This window comes from Gymnoscopelus braueri (assembly GCF_963280865.1).
Source record: "Gymnoscopelus braueri genome assembly, chromosome: 16".
Classification (NCBI taxonomy): Eukaryota; Metazoa; Chordata; class Actinopteri; order Myctophiformes; family Myctophidae; genus Gymnoscopelus; species Gymnoscopelus braueri.
This window is the reverse complement of record NC_137616.1, coordinates 18125424-18143969: the sequence shown is the minus strand read 5'-3', so window position 1 is coordinate 18143969 and position 18546 is coordinate 18125424. Positions and strand designations below refer to the sequence as shown.

The following is an 18546-nucleotide window of genomic DNA, read 5'->3' as shown; positions in this document are numbered from 1 at the left end:
GCTACAGCTAATGTTACCTAAACGCCTGGGGAACAGACAACCTGACCACTTATCTGAAATACTGCAAAATCTGTCAGATTCAAGACAACATATAGAGCAAATTAGCAGATGGATATGTATATATATAGAGAGAGAATCCAACGTGGCTAGCTGTCTGTGTTGCACTGTTCACAAGTTCACAAGCCTTAGCAAACAGTTAGCCACATGCTAACTCATTGAACTGTTCAGGCCCTGAATGCAGGCACACTGAAAGAATCATTACAGTGAATGAATGGTTTGATCGTCATCGAGAGAATAACAACTGATACTACGTAAATCAAAGTGTTTATCTATTGCATTGTTGTTATGAAGCCCACTCACCGTTCAGTGTGTTCTGTACAGAGGGAAGGTCAAGAGAAAGCTGCTGCTGCACGTCAAAGTCGTGGTAATGTGAGAGCTAAGGACTTCTTCTGCTACTGCAAGCTTTATGATTTCAACAGTCATATATGAGTGTCGCCCCCCAGTGGGGAAGTGAGCGAATTCAATGTATTTTTTTTAAACATACTATATCTTTATTTAATTTAATTTAATTTAATGTTATTTATTGTGTGTGTGTGTGTGTGTGTGTGTGTGTGTGTGTGTGTGTGTGTGTGTGTGTGTGTGTGTGTGTGTGCGCGCGCGCGCGCAGTGTTGTAGTTGTATAAATGTAAACTATATGCATGAATAATAAAATAATAATAAAATAAATAATAACAATCATTATCCTTGGATCAACACTATCATAGATGTATTTGATCAATTTTGACATTTGCATTGACACGAAAGTAAAAGGCAGACTCGATAAAATACATCTATGATAGTCTTGATCCAAGGCTACATCATCATAGTAATACAGAGGAAATAAAAAGTAATTCTAATACTGGAAAGTGACGTCCAGGCACAGGTGGCAAATGAATATTGTATTTTTTTAATATGCGACATATAATTTCATACCCTATCAAAAATCGAATACGGTCAATGTCACCATTATCCTGTGACATTACATTCAGAGCTGCCAGTAATCAGTCAAGGTCAAGGAGACAGTTGCTATTCACAGTCACACCAAGTTAAAACTAAATGGGTAAAAATAAATAAAACGGGTAAAGGTTGCCATCTACTGGTAAAACATAGTGTTGTTAAATGATAACAAACACTTCTTGGGTACCAATATCCTTAATGCCTGTGTATTGGGTAGGCTTACTTGTTTAAAACGCATATTTCAAACAGACCATATGCTTTACTCAAGTTTACAGGCAGCGAAAATACATTTCTCAGTTAAGGTTGAATGCCATTCTTATTTTTTAGATGGACACCAGAGCTATTTTCAGGATGGCCAGGCTATTACAGTGCACCCTCAGTGGTGTCTGCTATGGTCTTTTTTTTCACCTGAGCTTTTTTTCACATGTGCTCTCTCTCTGCCAGGCCCTTGTGGAGTAATCCAACAGAGTGACCATATAGTGTTTAAAGGGGAATTCACATCTTAGCTCTTCAACAGGGCTCAGGAAAGTTACGTTGGTCTGTTTCAACCATGTAAGAAAGCCATACAGATTGCGGTCACAGTGGAACCGATTCATCGACAGGTTGATGAACTGGAGAGAGTGGAAGGTCACAGGGTCTGGGGAAGCTAGGAAGTTGTTTGAGAGGTCGAGTGTTCTCAGGGTTTGGGGGAAAATATTCATTTGAAGGTGCGTCAAGGAGTTGGAGGAGAGGTCGATTTCTTGTAACGAGCTCAGACCATTGAAGACACCGTCTGGGATAGACTGGAGAAAGTTGAAGCTTAAATCAAGAGCGATTAATTCCACAAGATTATCAAAAATAGTCAGGCATCTCCCCTGAGACCAGATGGTCTGCAGTGAACTGTCATGAAGGTCCAGCACTCTTAAACTGTTTGATTGAGGCGTGGCAACGTTGCCACTGAGGATGCACCACTTGATCAAGTTTCCACCAAAGAAGAGATTCTGGAGTTGCTTCAGTTGAGTTAAAATGACATAAACATCCTCCAAGTCTGTCAGTCTGTTGTCCTCAAGGTCGATATGGATACTGTTACTGGCAAACTGCACGAGACTGCCACGTGTCTGTAACTTGTTGTCTTTCAAAAGGAGATATTGTAAGCTTGGTAGTGACGCAGGAAGACCTAACTTCCGGAGAGAGTTTCCACTTAGATCGAGCATTCTTAATTTGGCAAGTCCTCTGAATGACCCATATCCCAATGTGCCAATATGATTATGAGACAAGTCTAACACTCTAAGGTTTGACAGATTAGCAAATGTATGAGAATAGATTTCCCCTAAAAGGTTATGTGACAGGTTGAGAATCTGCAAATGTTCCTGAAGACCATCAAAAGCATTTCTAGAGATCTGATTGATTTGGTTCTGTGAAACATTGATTACTTTCGCTTCTTTCAGTGGACTAAAAACACGTGGTTGCAAAGCAAATATCCTATTCTTAGACAAGTCCAAAGTTCTCACTGAACTATTCTGGAGGCCTTCAAATGTTCTGTGGTCTGGATCAGGGAGGTTGTTGTGTGAAAATCCTTTACCCATGGATCCAGATATTATGAGATTATCTATCTTAGTTCCCTCAATTACTCTTAAAAATGTTCTCAATCTGTCTGCGCTGAACCTATTGGAGGACAAGACAAGTGTTTTAAATGACATCCGTCTGAAAGGATTCCCACATCTTTCCCAGTTAAAATTTTCACTATGCATGCCATTAAGCTTGACAGAGTCCAAATTCAGAAGTCTGAAGTGTTTACCCTGGAAACCAGTCAGGTCAGCCTCACATATCTCGTTGATATTGTTCAACTTGAGATTCAACTCTGTCAACTTAGTCAAGTTTGAAAAAAATTTAGCAGGCTGGAGTCTTCCAATTCGGTTACCAAAGAGATTCAATGTCTCTAGGGCCAACAGAGGCTGCAGGTAGCTACCTGTCAAGATGGACTCATTCAATGAACAATAATCCAAGTCAAGGTCCCTTAAATTGGACAGTCCCACGAATGCCTTTGGCTGCAGTTTGAGGCCCACATTAAAGCCCAGCACCAGCCGGATCAGGTTTCTCTGTCTGTGGAAGGCGTTGCTCCTGATCACAAGAGGAGTGAGCTGCCTTCCAATGTCCAACTCCTGCAGCTTATCGAGGCCTGAGAGTGACGTGTCATTGATCTCCCTGATGTAGTTCATCCCCAAGTACAGATGGGTGATGTGGGGCGGCAGAGCAGGGACCCAGAATAGTTTTTGGGAAGTGCATGCAGCAATTGAGCCATAAATAGGGCAGGCAGGCGAGCAGCTGGACACCTGTAGGTTAAACAGATGACATTTGGGATTTACTCAAAATGTAAGAAGAGAGGGGTGAAGAGGTAGAAAACTGCTCCAGTAATATTCCCGGCCTAAACCCTTTGCTTAATGTTGGTGTAAGTGATATTTTTAGTTTAAACAAAAAGTTCTATCTTCTGATAGTAATCATTCCTAAACATCGTCTCTCCACCTCTTTGTAGACAGAAATTACTTTTTCAGGTGAGTTGCTATAGTTTCTTCCAATCAGGAAAGATAACCCATTTATCAGCTTAAATTTGATAGTGTTTCAGTCCCACTCCCAAATTTGTCTAATCGTTATTTTGTTTCATCACTTACAATTTCACTTGTTTATCCTGTATGAGTTCTCTCTCTCCCGATTGGCTAAAATTGGTATAAACTGTAAAATGTGTTTACTAAAGAGCTGGAGAGCCAGGGAGACCCCTATTACTGAACAACCACAATATGAGTACTATCAGAATATAGAGCTATTTAACACTTATTTTAAGAAAAATAACTTAAATCATCTTGAATTTAGAATATTTTCGTCAGGGAACTCATTCCCTGACATAGGTCCCCGTTCTGCACATAATGCATTACAAAATAAATAAATAATTTCAATTTTTAAACTTAATTCAAACACATACAATAAAATTAAATGTTGTAACATGAATAAGGTATGGCAGTAGTAGCCTACATATAGCATTCAATTTGAGCTCTACAAGGACCTCTACAAGGACCTCAATGAAAACAAGACCGCAAGGACTTTTTTGAACAGACCTTTTAGACAAAGTATTTTAAATGTAACTGTGCTGTTTTACATTTTGCCTAATAAAATATTCAATAAATCAATACCTGTAGGTATACACCAATAACCACTTGAAGAGCCAGCATCAACATTGTTGCCTTGCGAGAGTGAGGAATTTCAACAAATAGGTAGAATTAAATACATGAACACATCGTACAATTAAATAAATTATAACTGAGGGATGTGGCATGCAGTCAGTTGTATCTTCATCAGTTCTGTATCACGAAGAACATGACCCTGCTGTATAAATACCACATGGACACTAGTTTCAACATTTAGGATATTCCAGCTTTATGGGGAAGGATGTGTTTTCAGACGTCATTGAGCGGTTCATAGTCCACTGGTGCTTCCACAATGTTTGATTTGTTGTTTTTTAAAGCAAACACATTAAGTGATTGTCTAATTGGCTTGGATTAAAATGAATGATGGTTGTGACTGTCAACAAATGATTTCTTTCCATCTGTAGCCCATTTATAATGTTATTTTAATTTGTTATGCTTATGTCAATACAGTGTAAGACTGACAATTTGTGTGACAATTTGTGTAACTCAATTTACCCCGGTTGAGTCAGTTATAAAGTAGGCAAATTGAATGTCAGTAACAGAGAACTGTTATGGAATGTTACAGCAGCTGAACGTTTTCCCTTCCAAAGATTATATTGGTGCTTACACACCCTGGAAACTGGATTTGGTTCAATCTTGATATAAATTACCATTGCTTTCCCTTCACCTTCAAATGCTGTTGGGATATTTCAATTTAGGAATGATCTTTCTCATAAGATAGGTGATATTGTTTGATTGATACATTATTAAACATGCAATTATTCATGGAAAACATGTTTTTGATCAAGACATTCAAAAATGTAGACATCACCCCAAAATTGTGAGTTTCACTGAATAAACCAGAAAGAGTGCTTGCATGCCATAAACATATCTATATTGGATATACAGTAGGATAGGGACTATGGACTAGGGACATCTGGGCACCTCGATGTAAAATTGTCTATTTTGTCCAAAATGTTAAAAAATATATATATATTTGAAAAATGGTCTTAAGTAATGTAAAGTAGGCCTACACATGATGTGAACATGCATGGTACATCATTATCAGACTTAATTTTATCCTTCAACTTTATGCCCCAAAATTACTGGATATACAGGTTTTATAGCAATTTGTAGCAATTGCAGAAATATTAGACCTTAATTGTCAAATATTTAAGCATGTTCTAATTATGTATACTTTACTTTACTTAAAAGCATTTTCCTTTTTCTTTTTTTTTGACAGAAACAGACTTTTTTTCTTCAATAAGAAGTTTCGAAAGGGAGTCGGTCTGCAACACAGATGCCTGACCAGAGTGTCCCAGCACTTTGTGACTGTTAGGGTTAGGCTCTGTCATTAGTACAGTGCCTTTCCTATGACCAGTGATTATCATGCGCAGTTGCGCTGGGGGATTCCCTCTTTTCTAAATCATTGTTTAGAAACTCCTCAAGAACATCTCTTGAAAAACACGCCAATGCTTCAGCCCATATCAATGATATTCCCATCCCAAATCCTTGATTTCCACTGTCCAGTTTTAAGTCAAGTTTATTTATAGACTCATATACAGTCAATTCAAATGTTCTTCACAAGTGTGCCCAAAGACTATGTTTAGTAACATTATGTACAGACATACTTTGGGCAAGCTAGCACAACTTTTAGATCACGTGAAAAATCACACTTTTATCAATGGACAAAGTCAGGATATTTGAAAGGAGAAACATTGCATTTGTGTTCATTAAATGTGTTCCATATTAAATAATTCCATATCTTGTTTTTATATTCCACTTGTTATGAGTTCACATTGACCAACTTTTCTGAGATATAGGCATTTTCCTATATGCCTACTAAATGTATTCACTGGGCACATACATGGGCCTACTGTTTACCATACCATATTTCGCAATTCCAAAAATGCCTAAAACGTAAGATAGTCCTTTTCCCAGAAACTTTCACACATTTTCTGTCTTTGAGCTGATTGTCGGTCCATTACAGAGCCTCATGAATCATGATTGTAATGCCTCAGATTGCCACACTGTGGCAGGCCAAATAAATTAACTGAGTGCACCCAGTTACTGTTGAACTTGATCATCAAAGGATATAGGCCTAACAGTAAACATAACAATGTGACTCAATAACTACAATAAATATAAAAAATATATAATTAAAAAAATGTAAAAATTAAAACAAACAACACAATTATGGAATGGTGAAATACGTTTGAATTTCAGTCAACTATTCAATTTGTAATGTAAGCCAAAATGACCTATTGACCCCATGTGTGTGTGTGTGTGTGTGTGTGTGTGTGTGTGTGTGTGTGTGTGTGTGTGTGTGTGTGTGTGTGTGTGTGTGTGTGCGTGCGTGCGTGCGTGCGTGCGTGCGTGCGTGCGTGCGTGTGTGTGTGTGTGTGTGTGTGTGTGTGTGTGTGTGTGTGTGAGAGAGCGCACGTTTGCTGCGTGCGTGCACGTTTACTTATCACATAGAACTGCTGAATTTCACAACTGTCGGAGTATGACAGTTTTAGCCAAATAGGGAGAAAAACAGAGACACAGAGGGGCTTGACAGAGCTCAAATTACAGATTAAATGCTTTTTGTCCAATTTCTTTTGTACAGTTGAATGGCTGTTTGAGTTGGCTGTCATCCATTCACATAGTACTCAGTGTGTAAAGTAACTAAGTACATTTACTCAAGTACTGTACATAAGTACACTTTTGGGGTATTTTTTACTTTACTGGAGTATTTCCAATTTTCGTCGGCCTACTTTTTTACTTCTACTCCACTAGGCTACATCTCAGTGGCAAACTAGTTACTAGTTACTTTGTAGATTTGAAATATTATATTATATACAAAACACACATTACCCACTTCAGCCTACATTTTTGGCCATTTGAAAATAGCTGATCAAGCTTGTAGATCTGCTATTTTCAAAATATTTTTGAAAACTTGTGAAATGTGACATTCTGCATAATGACTTTACTTTTGGTACTTTAAGTACACTTTGATACCAATACTTTTGTATTTTTACTCAAGTAAATTTTGAATTACTTAAGTAAAAAATGTGAGTACTTTTTCCACCACTGGCTGTCATTCATTTCATTCATCTAGAACTACTCTACCCAGCTCCTCGGGGTGGTGGGAGGGAGCATGGCTAGGAGGGGAGTGACTTTCTTTCAAATTTTGTAGGCTGCACCACTGATTCAGAAATACACACACACACACACACACACACACACACACACACACACACACACACACACACACACACACACACACACACACACACACACATACATACACGCACACGCACACAGCAGAAGCACCCGGTATGGAGGGTGAGAAACACGGCGTGTGCCGGGGGGAATAACGGGACGGGGACGACAGAGACTAAAGACGGGGACATTCCATATCTTAACTCACTCCAAGGGGAAGCGGACATTGACAGAGGAACAGAAACTAGGTTACTTATAGGCAGCTCGAGTCACACACGTCTCAGTGTTGTTGATGTTTGGAATTGGCCACGAATACCTGCCCCAAATAGTTCTGGTGAGTAACTCCTTCTTTCTCTCTCTCTCTCTCATAGCCTGTTACTGTGTTATAACTGTGTTGTGTGAACGGCAGCTGTTAGTTATGATGATGATAGATGACTGTGTTTTGATCAGAGAGAGTTGAGTTGAAGAAAGGCATTCATTCGGGGGGAACAAGGTGAACAGGGAGTTAAACGTATTTTTTTCTTTTCCTGCAACATGGCCGCTCATATGTCTGTCACACACACAGCTTCCCAGCAGAAGTATAGGCAGAACTAAAAGTAGCTACAGTTGTAAGCACTTTCTCAATGGGCTCCTTAAAGCCTGTGTGACTCATCGTGATGAGGAGTCCTCTTTGGACCTCGTAACATTGTTGAAGCATTAGTGTTGTTGAACGTTACACAAATGCCAAAGCTTCGATATAATCAGCATGTTAACTCGGATTTAATTTCTTTTTTTTTTATGATTCAATGTTTATTAGTTTTTTGTTATACACAGAAATTAGAATATAAACAAAAGGAGTGTTAAACACCAGAAGCATACATACGAATAGACAACAAAAGCAACAAAAGCAATACAATACAATACAATAAATCAAATTAAGAAGAACAAAACAAAACAAAACAAAAAACAACAATGCCAAGTGATCCTGGGTATTTCCTTTACATACATTATATTCAATGAGGTAAAAGGGGTGAAAAAAGAATAATCGTATGTTGCGCTACCACCACATCTCAAGTCTTGTTAGCAATGTACATTATATAGCCTCCCCACTTACGGATGTATTTATCCAATCTGTCAGACCTCCTATAGGTTATCTGCTCATAAGCAGCAACTTTGCCAATCTCTACAAACCATTCTTGGAATGAAGGACTCCCAGCATCCTTCCAACCCCTCATCAGAACCTGTCTACCGATCATGATAGCAGTCAGGATGAAATCCACATAATCACAGTGGGCAACCTGCTTTGGGTCACCCAGTTCGGATTTAATTTCTTAAACATTATGCCAACACCAAGAAGTGTACCGTACGGACATAGTGGTCGTTGTTCCTTTTAACTATCCATGCTTCATTCCATTGTTTTATGACTGCTAGAAAAGGCTGAGTGAGTGCCTTGCCAGAAGGTTAAAGAAAGTCAAGTGGAGGTGCCTGCCTCTCTTACCTCGTACAGACTAGAGGTGCTTTCACTTTGCACAGTGATGAATGATAACCCACCCCCCTGACAGCTGTTTTTTGTCCAACTCCGTCCCCATTAAAAATGTGGTAGGTATGAATTAAGAGCTGTGATAACAATTAGGATCCTGGGAATGATGCATGGTGTGCCTTTAAAAAAAAAACTCTCTTTCAAATCAGTTAGTCCATGTGGAGGAAATCATTTGAATGAAACTGAAAAGAATAGAGAGAGAGACAGTTTAAGAATAGAGAGACTGGGGCTGTGTCCTAAACTGTCCCCTCCTATCCTCTACATTTCCTCAGCTTGATGAAGCATAATGATGTGTATTTCCCCCCAGCAGTGTGCAAATTGTTTACATTTCATCAAGGGAGATTGTTAGGGGGAAACAGCAATTACCCCCCCCCCCCCCCCCCCCCCGCCAGATTTCTCTTCTACATCTGTAGTTAAAGGAATACTCACATAAGCACTATGATCACTTTATCACTTTACCACTGTGCACTGTTGCAGCTTGACTTTTTTTTGCATACAGCACAATGGTTCTTTTGAACCGTTTGTACCAGGTTGTGCAAAATTGACCCATTGGGCTGCTAAAACATGTAATGCTACCAGTCCTGCCGTGCTTTTACAGAAAGATAGTTTGAGTTGTTGTTGTGTAGCATTTGTTGTAGCTGAAATTGACTGCTTATATCTACAGCCCTAATCTGATTACATAAACAAGATTGTCTAATAACAGCATGGCACCAGTCGTCTATGGCGTATCTATGACGTATGTCAGACTGCATTATTTGGGCAAAGTTTCAGCTTGAGTCCGAGCCCCTTTGACTTCCATCATAATGGTTGAGGTTGTATTTTAGCCAAGTGGCAGCTTGCACAAGAAATGTGGCGTTCATTGATCCAGTGGCTTGCGACATTAGCGGCGGAGATATTTAAAGTTCTATATTTCAAAATGAATAAAACATTTGTGGAAATTAAATTAGTGGAGGGAGGTAATAAGTTAGCCTATTGGCAGCATGCAACAATAAATGTGGTGGTGAAATCTGGTTTGATTATAGCTCCACTCATACTCACACAGACACACACAGACTGACCCTCTTATAGAAGGCTTGGCTCCTGCAGAGCCGTGCCGTAAAAAAAAGGAATCATGTGGATCCATGGGAAAGATGTGATGCTCCTGTGGATCTCTGTATTCATGGGGCCAGCCTGTGACACCAGTCATCTAGACATATCTATGACACATGACTCTAGATTTGGGCAGGGTTTCTGCCCCTTTGACTTCCATTATAAACATGTATGTCTATTTCTTTTGTGTTTGATTGAATACTTTGTTAACAGTTTGTAAAAAGTACAGAGGTACAGTTATACAATAACGCTAAAAGGATAACACAAAAAGCCCTGAGGGCTTGTTTCCATTGTGGTCCTGTATTCAATTCATCAAGACATAAAAACAATGCTATACAAGAGTCAAGAGATCATCAATACTAGTAAATTTGGCTGATCGGTCCAGCGATTTCCATGATTAGACAGGCACACAGACCGACCCTCTTATACAGTAGAGGGCTAGCCTCCTGCAGAGCCATGTGTACAGCAGCAGATATTAGAGTACATTTGTCGTTCAACACAAAGTCAAAACAGTTGCACTATCTAGTATCTACAGCTCCTAGTATGTGCATTTGTTTAACATTGAGGACATGTGATGAAGACTGTTGATGATGACTAGTTATTCTTGTTTTCACATTGCATCTTTCGCTTTCTCTCTCTCTTGTGTCTATCTCTCCTCTACAACAGTTGTACATTTCATCTGCACTCTTGGATCCTGTGTTAGTAGCCCACTCCTCAGCACTAGCAGGTTAGGATATACACACTGCTGAATCCGTAGTGTGTGCATGAATGTCTTAGTTTGGAATGTGACTCGTGTGTGTGCGTGTGCGTGCGTGTGCGTGCGTGTGTGTGTGTGTGTGTGTGTGTGTGTGTGTGTGTGTGTGTGTGTGTGTGTGTGTGTGTGTGTGTGTGTGTGTGTGTGTGTGTGTGTGTGTGTGTGTGTGTGTGTGTGTGTGTGTGTGTGTGCACATGCGCGTGTGCATGTGCATGCACAACTGTGCCTTCATGTGTGTAACCAGAGATTTGTTGCTGCTGTTTATACCTGTCTATATTCACCTCCTGGTGGAGCTGGGTCAGCCAGGGTGTCTCTACTGTAATGTAGGGGTCAGGGTTCAGAGTGCAAAGCAGGAAGAAGATCACACCCAGAGACCTAACCTGCCCAGTCGTTAAAGCCCTATATATACTTAGTTGTTTGACATATAGTCAAGAATGCATGCAGAGAGAATGGAATGCTGCCCATTTTTTATGTTTTTGAAATACGGTTTAAATCAATATAGTTTGTTTGAAAGTTTTCACCTATAATGACACGCCCAAAATAGAGACGCCAGGTTGAAACTTTAAAGGGGTTTATAACTTTAACGATTAATACTTTTATGAATTTATATTTGATATTAGTACTTAATATAGTACATTAATAATATCAATATAAATTGAGAAACTGACAAAATTGTGGCAGACACAATCTGTCAAAAAAAATTCTAAATGCTTGTGTTTTAAGGGATGTTGGTGGAAGTTACCAACCCCGTCTGTTACCCGGGTTACGATATGGTAGTTTACGGGGGAAATGGCACTCCAATGTGTGTGTGTTTAAATTTAAAGCCTATCTCATCCACATACACACATGCACAATGGGCCAGGTCCTGTCAGGGCAGACGATGAGAGTAGAGAGCAGCTGCAACTTGTCATGTGGTCAAGGAATGGTAAGTGAGGGAGTGTGTGTGTGTGTGTGTGTGTGTGTGTGTGTGTGTGTGTGTGTGTGTGTGTGTGTGTGTGTGTGTGTCTGTGTGTGCGCGCGCATGTGTGCACGTACAGTGAGCTGTGAACGCCCTTTCCCCCTGTTGAGTTCCCCTTTGCCAGCCTGATGCTTGTCACTGCCTGTGTGTGTCATCATCGCCATTTCAGCTCTGACTCTCAATAAGTCTGTGGATACTACTGTGAGGGAATCCTTAAGACACAATTTTGTCTTCGGAATTTAAACCCAGAGCACCGGTGAGTGTGTGTGTGTGTGTGTGTGTGTGTGTGTGTGTGTGTGTGTGTGTGTGTGTGTGTGTGTGTGTGTGTGTGTGTGTGTGTGTGTGTGTGTGTGTGTGTGTGTGTGTGTGTGTGTGTGTGTGTGTGTGTGTGTGTGTGTGTGTGTGTGTGTGTGTGTGGTTGGGTGGTGTAAAAGCCAGTATATGAAGCCTTGTTTGGCCTTAGGTTCAGGCTGTAGTGTGTGTGTGTGTGTGTGTGTGTGTGTGTGTGTGTGTGTGTGTGTGTGTGTGTGTGTGTGTGTGTGTGTGTGTGTGTGTGTGTGTGTGTGTGTGTGTGTGTGTGTGTGTGTGTGTGTGTGTGTGTGTGTGTGTGTGTGTGTGTGTGTGTGTGTGTGTGTGTGTGTGTGTGTGTGTGTGTGTGTGTCATCGATCAGTGCTTGGCTACAAGTGCTGTGTCCTCCTGTATAAACCCAGTTGATGGGAGGTGCTGAGTGCGTGTGAGAGACTGAGAGAGTAAATTGCTGTGTGTATGTGTATGTGTGTGTGTGTGTGTGTGTGAGAGAGAGAGAGAGAGAGAGTACAGTGTGTGTGTGTTGTGTGTCTATTTAGCCTTACAGGTGCGGCGCCTGCATAAGCATAATGATGATGATGAGTGTGAGAGTGTGTGTGTTTTTTGGGCAGGGACTGGTAATGCCCAGGTGGTCTGTTTGGGTGGTCTGCACTGATGAGAGAAATACCCCCCCCCCCCTGTCCGTGCGTGCGTGCGTGTGCGTGTGTGTGTGTGTGTGTGTGTGTGTGTGTGTGTGTGTGTGTGTGTGTGTGTGTGTGTGTGTGTGTGTGTCCTTATTTAACACTAACCACTAACCATATAGAAAATGTGCATAGTCAACCAGTCTTCCTGATCTGTGATAAAAATAGAGCCTGTGATTGACAGCAGGGATACTCACCAGTGTTGCCATGTCTGTGCTTATTATAAGCTTTGGGCTTGTTTTTCTGTAAAGTTGCTTCTAAATATTGGTAGTTGCGGGTTGCGTTTTGCGTTTTTTTGGGCTAAAGTGTAGTTTCTTATTTGGGCTTGTTTCCTAATGTTGTTTAAACCAGTGGTTCTCAAACTTTTTTATGGCAAGGACCCCCCCCCCCCACCCCAAAAAAAAATATATGTATTTGTCCGCAGACCCCCCTTCTAAAAAATATTTTGTGCCACAGAACCCCATACAAGATTTGTGTGGATTTGAAAAATATTTCACAAATTTCGCGTTGCATCACGACATCACGATTGTGAGCTTGTAGATCGGAGATTTTCAAATAGCCAATACATATAGGGTTCGAGTGCTCATGTGGCCTATAGTCGCTTGTGTAAGAGAGTGTAAGAGACCACGGTTGAGTTTGATTATGTTGATAAAATAACATTAATTCACACAATCTTCCATTGTTTGTCCAGATAATCCATGTCTGCATACTATCTATTTACACATAGGGCTGCGAGCTTATATATCTGCTATTTTCGCTGAATGTTAGCCTATTATGTCATGCCCAGAATCAGGATGTGAGGGTTCATGTGGTTAAAGAGAGACTGACTTGCCTTTTCAGAGTATCTTTCACCCAGTGGCTTTTCATTGTACAAAGCAAGACTAAACATGGTGTCGTAAGTGTGTAAACTGCTACTGTACGCTATTATGAAAGGCATAGCTTACCATGAGTTCAAATCAAATTAAAATGTGACAGCTTTGCACCTGCTATTAGTACACAATAGCAAAAGTCTTTGGTTTTAATTCCTCAACATTATTGCAGTAATAATAACAAAGAAAATCTTTAGAATAACAGCAATAGTAAGTACTAGTAGAATAAAAGAGAAATGGCAAAGTATGTACAATAATAGTATTTTTGAGATGCTTGGTCCTACTTATAAATATTATGTGTGCTCACTGCGCAGTATGTGTGTGAAAGTGTTTAGTATTTACATGTATGTATACGTGTAATCACATTTATCTGTGCAACTGTGCATATGTCTGTGTGTGCAGTCTTATTATGTAAAGTCTTAATATGTAGTGTCAATCGTTCATAACCTGATTGCCTGTTACGGAGCTTACTCCTCTTGGTCCTGGTCTTGTCATTCAAAAACCTTAACCCCTTTGGGGAAATAGCTGCAAAGTAGCCTACTGCCCGTGGCCATGTGGATGTGGAACCACTTGCCATACAGTATGCTAGTATCTGAAACAGTCTGTGGATGTGGAGGCTAGGAGCTTTGATGATTCGACTGGCTTTGCCGGCACAACATTTGTCATACATGTCCTGGCTGGAGGCTGGAGGGAAACTCACATCCACTGCTGGGCTTCACGCATAACCCTCTGCAGTGCTTTTCGGATGAGGGCAGTACACTTACCCATACCAGGCAATGATGCAACATGGTCAGGATGCTCTCCGTGCGGTGCCCTGTAGAAGGCCTGTTTGACTTTGGGCTCCATTCCAAACGTCTTAATCTTCAGTTGCCTGAGGTGAAAGAGGCTTTGCTGTGTCTTCTTCACCAAGTGGCCAGTGTGCTTGTCCCAGGATAGTTCCTCTGTGATGTGCACAGTACCTTACGCAGAGGAACTTGAAGTTGCTGACCCTCTCCACTGATAGTGCCCATGGCTCTATCCTTGGCCCACTCTTTTTTCCCTCTACACCACACCTCTGTGCCAAAGATAGCAGATCTACAAGCTCACATGGCTATTTGCACAGAATGTTTGCCTATTATGACATGCCTAGAATAGGTACACTTAAGGTTCCAATGGTCAATTAATATTCACCTCATTAGACTAGCAGGCCATGTAATCACTAGAACTCCCATCTTGGCATATCTTTGTACTGTACATAGACTGAATAGTCAACTTTTCATATACTAGATTTAGTGATTTATTTAACTTAATATGTATCTATTTTCCCACACACTAACTCTACATCTAGTTATAATGCTTTGTCTGGTTTGATTTGTCAATGACATCAGGGCCAGGGAACGTTTGAGAGGGTGAAGTGATCACAGCCACCTGTCAGCTGCAGGCTGGATGAGGCCTGTGGGACAGCTTTGGTGGGATGTCACTCCTATTATACAGAATCTATATTAATAATAATAACTTTCATTTATGTCACACCTTTGAAAATGTGTCCTTCACTCACTGACAGTAAAACAATCAGTCCAAAAATATCCCAACCAAGTAACAGCTAATTATGGTGTTCTTTAGTGTATAAGGAATTTACCCACAACACTACAAAACAATTCATGCTTTCAGCAGGACACAAGAACAAAACACATGGAAACAGAACTCACAGAAAAGACAATAATTTAAAAGAATAAAATAAATTTCTCAAAGAAAGAAACGAATAACATAACACATACTGTGTAATCTAATCAAAATATGTGTATTTTCATACCTGCTACTGCTTGCAAATCTCTGCCATGTCTCTGTCTAGTTGATTATGGACCTGTAAGCTCCATTTGGTTCTGTTTGTGCACTCTTAGGAGTTAATTTAACACTAAGGATTTTACTGTGTATATTAACCACATGAACCGTAGTGTGCCTATTCTCTGCATAATAATCATAATTGGCGAACATCCTACGAAAATAGGTGAACATTCAGCGGAAATAGCCAATCTACAAGCTCACAACACATCACATTGTGGTGCGTTGTGAGCTTGTAGATGAGCTATTTTTTGCCAAAGAGATTTTCTGTCGAGTGAAAAAATGAGGGGACCAGAGTACAGACCCCCTGGGGGACCCCAGTCAACTGAAGAATATACATTAGGGTTTAACGCTTTAAAACCGGGAAAGCATCTGTGTCATTTTAGATTTTAGCGTTGGCTGTAAAAAAAATAGCAGATATACAAGCTCACAGCGCGTCACTGCGAATTTGTACATCTGCTATTTTTTAACATTTCTTAAAAATCTTGAAAGTGTGAGAGCTACTGATTTAGAAGACATTTGTAGACCTGGCCTCTCAGGTCTTACTGGGTTAAGTGGTCAAGGAAGCAGTGGATCCCACTGGCCCTGTTGCCTGGGTTACCTGCATGGTAACTGGCTAGCAGCACTGACTCTTGTTACACCTGTTGGCGCTACAAAAGCTATCGGATCTGTTAGCTGTGGAGGGAGCCACATTCATTCACTCCAGGACAACAGCAGGACATCACACCAGCTAGCAAGAGTAGATGTTTACATTTGCTTCACTGACAATCTAAAAGTATGTGGTCTTGATGGAGATCTGTGAACCCCTCATGTGTTTTTTTGAGTGTCATATTTGATAAATCTTTTGCAGAGTACAGACATGTATGGCCTACATGTAAGCAACACAAAGGCTGTGGTGTGGTGTCACTCAACAGGGCAGGGCTTGTAAATAGCTTTATTGATTTATGGTCTGTCATTTTAATTGTATGATGGGATTGTTTATGCGTTATGAATCGTGATACACAATTGTGTTTTTCAGTGCAGTACTGAGTCAGAATTCAAATTGAAAATGCAAGTTGAAATGACAAGTACTAGTTAGACACTTCCATGCATGTTATCATGCAATCCAATGTGAACAAGTAAACAATTGGACAAATGTCATAAAATCTATTATCAATCAATTATTCGATTAATCAATAGTAATAAGTAATCAATCAAAAACAATAGTAAAGTAATCGATAGTTGCAAGTAACCTTGTGTGGTAGCATGGGGTCTTGGTGGGGTCTTTGGATAGGCTCCTCTGTCCCTCAAAGAGCCTCCGACATGTTTTTGTCCATAGAGTGAAAAGACTTATTCAAATGGTCCTTCTTTCTCCCTCTCTCTTTTCTCTCCTCTAGACGTCCTTTTCTGTGAACCCTCTGTCCTGTGTGACCCCCTAACACAGAGAGGTGAGACCCCACACACACACGCACACACACACACACACGCACGCACCACCACGCACACACAAAGATTGTCCTTTGTGAGGATCCACATCTTAGACTGGCCACATGAACAGTGCATTTCCATTCTAAATGCATTATACTAAACTCTTTAATTATCCCAGAACAGAAGATCTGCTCTATGTTCCCTTCATTTGGAGTGTGTGTGTGTAGTTTGTTTGGGTATTTGTTTCCATAAAGCTCAGCAAATGGCAGCCATAATAAAACACCATGGTGCTACCAGATGACTACACTACACACAGCCTGTTGCTGACTGCCACATATATTCTTTCTCTCTCTCTCTCTCTCTCTCTCTCTCTCTCTCTCTCTCTCTCTCTCTCTCTCTCTCTCTCTCTCTCTCTCTCTCTTCTCTCTCTCTCTCTCTCTCTGTTATCCACCATTCCCGTTTCTGTCACCCAGCTTCTCTTCCTCTTTCTATCTCTAACACCACTCTCTTTCCTTTCTCCCTCTCCTTTTCTCTCTGCCACCCCCCACCTCCCCTCTATTTTTGGTCTTTCTATAGCACGGCTGGCTGTAAGGGAAGACTGTATAACATGTCAGACAGACAGACAGACAGTCTCCTCACCCTGTGCTGTTCCCACGTAACCCATATTACGAAACTAGAGTTTCAACCTAAAACCCTATATCAATACACAAATATTTTTGGTATTAATACGTCACTACCATTTGTTAAAGTTGAGTATTTTGATTGCCACTTAAGTGATAAGCTGTTGTCCGTTTAAAAAAAAATCCAACCATCTCTTAATTTCCTGTGCTCTCAGAATGGATTTTGTAGTCTCTTGTTCAAGCTACATGACATACAGTGTACCCTGTTACTAAGCCACCACCCTATAAATTCATTAAGTATGCTATTTCATATTTTATTAAGCCTGTCCAATACTACAGCGACATGGGAACAACCTGCCGCTTCAGATACCAATATTCCCACAATGATTTGTGACTCATCTTTGTGTGCCCTGACCCATTGGTTGTGAACGCAACCAATCAGATGGTGCCATAACCTAGCCCTAGCTAACCCTAACATGGCTGGGGGTAATTGCAGGAAGGGTAATTATATCTGAGGGTTCTAAATATTCAGGGTTAAAATAGGAAGCCAAGACTCACACCAAATGTTCCTCCATGTCAGCTATACAGAGACACAGACAGACATACAGACAGTGTTGTAAGCAGCAAGGTCGGGCTAGAAATAACTCATTACACAATGACTCTTAAATAGGTGGTTAGCTAATGAGATATTCTTGATGATATTTCCGGCTAAATGTAATTAAAACAATTTACACTTGACAATAGCATAGAAAAGGTTCTTATCCAAGGCCAGTTTATTGAGCATTAAGCCCGAGCATAAATTAGGCTTCAGTATTATATAGACCTGACATTTCCCACTGTCAGACAATATTTTTTTTATATAGGTGCATCTTTACTTTGTACCCCAAAAAACCTTCTCATTGTGTGTGTGTTTCAAAACAAAATTGTAAAATAAATCTGAGCATTGTAATGGAAACAAAATGTTTGAGATTTACTACATTACTAAATAAAAATGTTATGTTCTTTTGAATGTTTATTCACTCACTACTACTAGTACTCTTCAATATTATAATTGATGTAAAGAAAAAAGCATGGCTAATGGTCACTGGTCACAGTGCTATTCTAAACTAACTGTAAAAGTGCATTTCTTCACATTCATGTTATGGGAAACCGTTTTTTTTTTAC

General features: G+C 40.2%; 2 protein-coding genes across 11 annotated transcripts in view; one reads left to right on the top strand and one right to left on the bottom strand.

The window, feature by feature from the left end:
• Positions 1-1400: 1400 nt before the first annotated feature.
• LOC308102846 (toll-like receptor 5) lies at positions 1401-14544 on the bottom strand (the record flags this gene model as incomplete). The annotated part of the gene is made up of 2 exons (XM_080452700.1): positions 1401-3308; positions 14494-14544. The coding sequence occupies 2 exons, from the start codon at positions 14542-14544 to the stop codon at positions 1401-1403; spliced, it is 1959 nt and encodes a 652-aa protein (XP_080308826.1).
• The window catches only part of LOC308103598 (dystrobrevin beta-like), a 35698-nt gene continuing 24558 nt past the window's right edge, over positions 7407-18546 (top strand). For 4 of the 10 annotated variants that reach the window (XM_080453667.1, XM_080453662.1, XM_080453670.1 and 1 more), the window contains exons 1-2: positions 7408-7692; positions 16732-16782. The gene's annotated coding sequence lies outside the window, so the exon portion shown is untranslated. Of the gene's footprint in view, positions 7693-10632; positions 10694-11796; positions 11935-16731; positions 16783-18546 lie in introns of those variants that run through there. The other 6 variants (XM_080453669.1, XM_080453668.1, XM_080453666.1 and 3 more) reach the window with 4 other exon arrangements.